General features: G+C 56.8%; 1 protein-coding gene across 1 annotated transcript in view; it reads right to left on the reverse strand.

The window, feature by feature from the left end:
- The window catches only part of AMN (amnion associated transmembrane protein), a 12,533-nt gene extending 7,143 nt beyond the window's left edge, over positions 1 to 5,390 (reverse strand). The window contains exons 1-3 of the mRNA XM_040256871.1: positions 5,334 to 5,390; positions 4,497 to 4,615; positions 4,258 to 4,381 (exon numbers count right to left, since the gene is read on the reverse strand). Coding sequence (XP_040112805.1) covers positions 4,258 to 4,381; positions 4,497 to 4,615; positions 5,334 to 5,376 — 286 coding nt within the window. The 5' untranslated portion in view covers positions 5,377 to 5,390. The remainder of the gene's footprint in view (positions 1 to 4,257; positions 4,382 to 4,496; positions 4,616 to 5,333) is intronic.
- Between the last annotated feature and the right edge of the window lie 300 nt (positions 5,391 to 5,690).

The following is a 5,690-nucleotide window of genomic DNA, read 5'->3' on the forward strand; positions in this document are numbered from 1 at the left end:
CCCTGCAACAAGGGAAGGTCCCCTCAGGAGCAAAGACCCCCTGCAACCAACAATAAACAAACCAACCAAAACCAAATGAACGACAAAAGGAAAAAAATTATAGACTCAGTTGACTTACAAACAAAAATGTGAAGATTCTAAATAAAATATTAGCTGATTGGATCCAATAACGTATTCGAAGGAAGGGATGAGAAAGGCCCCCATCCTGAGTTCTCTGCAGCGTGTGTGACGGTGTCCCAGCAGATGGCGGTGGAGAGTCTTGTGCCACCGAAATCAGCGGGACAGGGAAGGCAAGTGTCTTGAAGAGGCGCACTTTGACCTGTACCTGAAGGAAGGTGCCAGGAAGGCATGCGCCTCACAAGGATGGTTCCGCCTCAGAAAACCCCATTAACAGGCTACGGGGGGAGGGAGGATTACATCTCAGTCAATGTAGGAAAAAAACAACTGGGAAGTTCAGCAACCCATCTATGAATTTTCAAAAAGCTGCCAGCAAACTAGAAATAGATTAGAATTTCCACAATTAAATAAAGTTATCTATAAAGCCCTACAGCAAACATTTCACAGTGGAGAACCTCGACATGTCCCCTCTCTTATGCTGGAACAAGACAAGAAGGCCTGTTTTCGTGACTTTTGTTTAACATAGGAGTAGAGGTCCTGGACAATGATATAAGGAAATAAAAGGAGTTGGGACTGGAAAGGAAGAGGAACAATGGTCATTGTTTACAAAGATAACCACATAGACTATATCATTCTTAAAAATAGGGCACCATTCACAATAGGAACCAAACTATATAAAGGATTTATAAATTAGCCACTACTACACAGAACCTCTACGTGCACCATTTTAAGCCTCTAGTAAAGAGTTTTATAGCCAATGACCTGAAATATTTGAAGAGAAAATCCATGCTCTCAAGCAGATTACTTGCATATATAAAGGTGTCATTCATTCCCAATCAAATTCCAGGGTTTGGGTGGCCAAAATCACTGCAGATGGTGACTGCAGCCATGAAATTAAAGGATGCTTGCTCCTTGGAAGGAAAGTTATGGCCAACCTAAATAGCATATTCAAAAGCAGAGACATTACTTTGCCAACAAAGGTCCGTCTAGTCAAGGCTATGGTTTTTCCAGTGGTCATCTATGGATGTGAGAGTTGGACTGTGAAGAAAGCTGAGCGCCGAAGAATTGATGATTTTGAACTGTGGTGTTGGAGAAGACTCTTGAGAGTCCCCTGGGCTGCAAGGAGATCCAACCAATCCATTCTGAAGGAGATCAGCCCTGGGTGTTCTTTGGAAGGACTGATGCTAAAGCTGAAACTCCAGTACTTTGGACACCTCATGCGGAGAGTTGACTCATTGGAAAAGACTCTGATGCTGGGAGGGATTGGGGGCAGGAGGAAAAGGAGACAACAGAGGATGGGATGGCTGGATGGCATCACTGACTTGATGGACGTGAGTCTGAGTGAACTCCGGGAGTTGGTGATGGACAGGGAGGCCTGGCGTGCTGCGATTCATGGGGTTGCAGGGTCGGACACGACTGAGCGACTGAACTGAACTGGACTGAACTGGACTGGACTGGTGTTACCTGATAAACCTACTCTATGATCTCTCTGCAACAGTCAGATCCACAAAGAACTAGTCAACCTTGAAACAGAAGGGTGAAGAAGGTGCAGGGTGGCCAGTTTCCACCTGGGTCCTCTGCGGGTTGACCTCTCAGAGTGGGGGAGAGGCAGGGGAAATTGACCCAGTGGCTTTTAAGACAACTCACAGAGCCTGAGTGGGAACACTGCGGTGCTGGCAGAACAGGCAGAAAGATCAAAGGAACTGCAGGCAAAGCTCGAAGAGAACCCCCACCACACCTTGGGCAGCTGGCGAACAGTGACCCCAGTGCCACAAAGCAAGGGGCAAGCCTGGTGGTTGGAGGAGGACATGAGAAACTGGGCTTAATCCAAGGAGAAGAATATAGCTGGTTCCCTAGTTAGCGTTTGACTCAGACATGTGCCCCTGATGGGAAACCCATGACCCGACAGACAGAATATGTGGCTGAGAATGGTTTTACCAAGAAGCAAGGAAGAGACGCTTAAACAAAACACTGAATACACAGGTTTAAAGCAACTGATCTTGCATCTGATAGATTAATAATGGGGTTTTCTTATCAGCAAAGGGAAACACAGGCAGAGTCCACAGTGAGAAGACATTTGCAGTAACTCGACAATTAATGGGTAGAAAATAATAGATTCCTGGGCAATCTGCCCAGAAATGGGAGGGGAGGTGTTCAGGAAGAGAAAAATCCCAGGGAGAGAGTTTCAAACCAAAGTGAAAAATGAAGGTGTTAGTTGCTAAGTTGTGTCTGACTCTTTGAGACCCCGTGGACTGTAGCCCGCCAGGCTCCTCTGTCCATGGGATTTCCCAGGCAAGAATACTGGAGTGGGGTGCCATTTCCTCCTCCAGGGGATCTTCCCGACCCAGGAATTGAACCCGGGTCTCTTGGATTGCAGGCAGATTCTTTACCACCTGGGAAGCCCACGTTCCCAACCAAGAAAATGCAAATTAAATCACTGAGTTGCTGTGCCTCGTCACAGGTGACATCTCAGCAGCTGGACCACACTGGGGCCCCACGGGTAGGGCTGGAGGAGGGCCCTCAGGCAGCACTGGGTCCTTTCGGCGCCCCCTCTCCGTGCTCCTGGGCTGCTTCCACCCAGGACCTCCGCAGGCTGACCTCTCCCAGCAGAGCATAAGCAGGGGAAGTGAGGGGGCGCCCCAAGGGGTACAGACGTGCGGGACAAAGAGGAGGGCTGGCTGGGCCAGGGGAAGGACAGGGCAGAGAGAGGGAGTGAAGGCTGAATGAACGCATGACTGTTGTCTCTCCCCAGGGAGATCATCCAAGCAACTAAGACAACCAAAAGGGGCAGAGACGTTGCTTTGCTGACAAAGGTCTGTCTCATCAAGGCGATGGTTTTCCCAGTAGTCATGCATGGATGTGAGAGTTGAACCATAAAGAAACCTGAGCGCCGAAGAATCGATGCTTTTGAACTGTGGTGTTGGAGAAGACTCTTGAGAGTCCCTTGGACTGCAAGGAGATCAAACCAGTCCATCCTAAAGGAGATCAGTCCTGGGTGTTCATTGGAAGGACTGATATTGAAGCTGAAACTCCAATACTTTGGCCACCTGATGCAAAGAGCTAACTCATTTGAAAAGACCCTGATGCTGGGAAAGATTGAGGGCAGGAGGAGAAGGGGATGACAGAGGATGAGATGGTTGGATGGCATCACCAACTCTGTGGACATGGGTTTGGGTGGACTCCGGGAGTTGGTGATAGACAGGGAGGCGTGCTGTGGTTCATGGGGTCACAGGAGTGAGCGACTGAACTGAACAGAACTGAACTCCCCAAGGAGATCATCCAGGCAACTAAGACGGCCAGAAGGGACCCCCAGGTCCCAGCACCCCCATCTCCAACTGACTCCTCCATACGCGTGTTCCTGCCAGTTCCAGGCGCCCCCTGCCCTCTCCAGGCCCGTGTCCAATTGCCACGGTCGCCAGGGCTGTGGGGGCTCCTGAGTGTGGCCACGGCTCCCCGTGGCTCTGCCACTTCCTCGTCCCCCGTCACTGGCCCCTCCACACCTTAGTCTTTGGGTTGGACACGTGGGAAGGGCGTCTGGACCCAGGATCTACAGGAACCGGCACATCCTGCCCGAGGTCCCCTTCCCAGGCTGCAGGTGAGGGCTGGGGTCTCTAACGCCCCCTGCCCTGTCCCCCCATGGGGCCAGATTCCCAGAATTAATGCCGCTTTCAAAAACCATCAATTAACCTAGCTGCCTCCAGGTGGAAATTAGGGGTACCCAGACCCTGCATCTGGGCAGCAGAGTGAGTGGTGCCCAGGCCTCCTAGGCCACCGGTGGCCCCCACTCACCCACAAAGTCCAGCAGCCTCTGGGTGAGGACCCCACCCTGGAACTCACACTGTGAATCAGTTTGAGAAAAAGGTCCCCTGACAGAGTTCCGATGTACAGGACAGGGAGAGGCTTTGGTGGGGTGGGGAGGGGGGCTTCCCTGGGGCAAACCTGGAGAGGACAGGCTCCTGGGCGAAGGCAGGGGCAGGAGGGACAGGAGGTGCCCCCACACCCCCTCCGAAGCTGGGCGCAGCCTGGGCTGCGACTGGAGGATCGGTGTCCCCTCCCATGTGGTTCCCCACCCTTCCAGAAACCCCTCCACAGGCTAAGGGCTAGTGGATTGAAGGGTCTGCCCCCCAGGTGGAGGCTGGTCAGGAAGAGGCCTCGAGTTGACCAGGGCAGGACCCACGGGCCCCCTTCTGACTGGGGGCCCATTCCCAGCCCTGCTCACCATGTCTGAGATGCTGTGACCTTCTCGCACCAGGACCGAGAGCGTCTGCAGGCAGAAAGGATGTCAGCGAATGCCCTCCGTCACTGGGCTCCTGGGGCCTGGACCACGCCGGGACCACCCCCCCCCGCCCCCGCCCAGCCCCAGGAGTGGGGTCAGGCACCTTGTCCGCGGGGAACTCGACAGCAGCTCCCGTGCATGGGGTCCGGTTCTGGCTCCAGTTGGTGGCATCGTCAAAGTCGGTGTTGGGGATCCAGACTTTGTAGGCGGCCCGAGTCAGGGCTGCGGAGGGGACGGCTGAGCGCTGGGGTTCCCGCCCGGAACCCCCAGTGCCCAGGAAGAACGACCTCGCCCAGAGAGATCTGGAGCTAGAGGGTCCAGGCGTGGGACCAGACCCTGTGGGAGCCTGGCCCCGAGGCTCCCCAACTTCTACTGAATCTGCAGAGCCCGTTCAAACCTGCCTTCCTCAGGGACTCACCGCCGCAAGATTGCCTCCTTGCCCGCCCCCAGTTCGCCCTGCCAGAATGGTGGCAACCACAGGACTGAGGCCATCGGAGCAGGGCGGCCTCGGCCCAGGGGAAGAAACTGGGGGACCGGGCGGGGGCCGGGCGGCAGGCCGGATCGGCCCGGGGCTCAGAGAGGGGAACCGGGACGGGCTGCACTTCTCACAGCTCCCGGGCGTAGGGGGCCGCTGCGAGGACACGCCCCCGCCTACGGGCCACGCGGGGGTCAGAGGCGCCCCCCTGGGGCCGGGGGTTGGGGGTGTCGGGGGGCCAGCTTCGGACGGGGTAGGGGCGGAGGGCGGGCGCGGCCGGCCGTCGGTCTGGCCCTGCGGCTCCGGGGAGCCTCCCGCTCGGCCCCGCGGGCGCTGCGCAAGGAGGGGCTGGGCGGCCGGCCGGCTTTCGCAGCCCCTCGCGCTCTCGCCGCGCACCCCTCGGGGACCTGGGTCTCCGGGTGCGTCGGGCCCCCGGCGCGCCATCCCCCCCCTCAGCTCCCTTACCGCACAGCTGCAGCCACAGCAGCACCCGGCCCCGCGCGCCCATCCCGCCGGACTTCGGCGTCTCGGACCCTGAGACTTTGCCCCGCGGGGCCCACGTGACCGGGCGGGGTGGGGGCAGCCGGGAGGGTTACACATCCACCTCCGACCCGCCCGCAGCGACTCCTGGGCCCCTCCCACACACCCAGCTCCAGGACCTGAGGACCTTGGGCGCTCAGAAAGGGGGCTTGTGGGGACCACTTCCCAAGGAAACGGTGCGTTGGGGGCGGGGCGCCTCTCAGCCCCAGATGCTGCTCGGGCTGCACTCAGCTGCCCGCATTTTGGGGCCGGGTGTTGGCTTGTCCAGGGGCCGGGTCCAGG

This window comes from Oryx dammah, unplaced genomic scaffold (genome assembly GCF_014754425.2).
Source record: "Oryx dammah isolate SB20612 unplaced genomic scaffold, SCBI_Odam_1.1 HiC_scaffold_16, whole genome shotgun sequence".
Lineage (NCBI taxonomy): Eukaryota > Metazoa > Chordata > Mammalia > Artiodactyla > Bovidae > Oryx > Oryx dammah.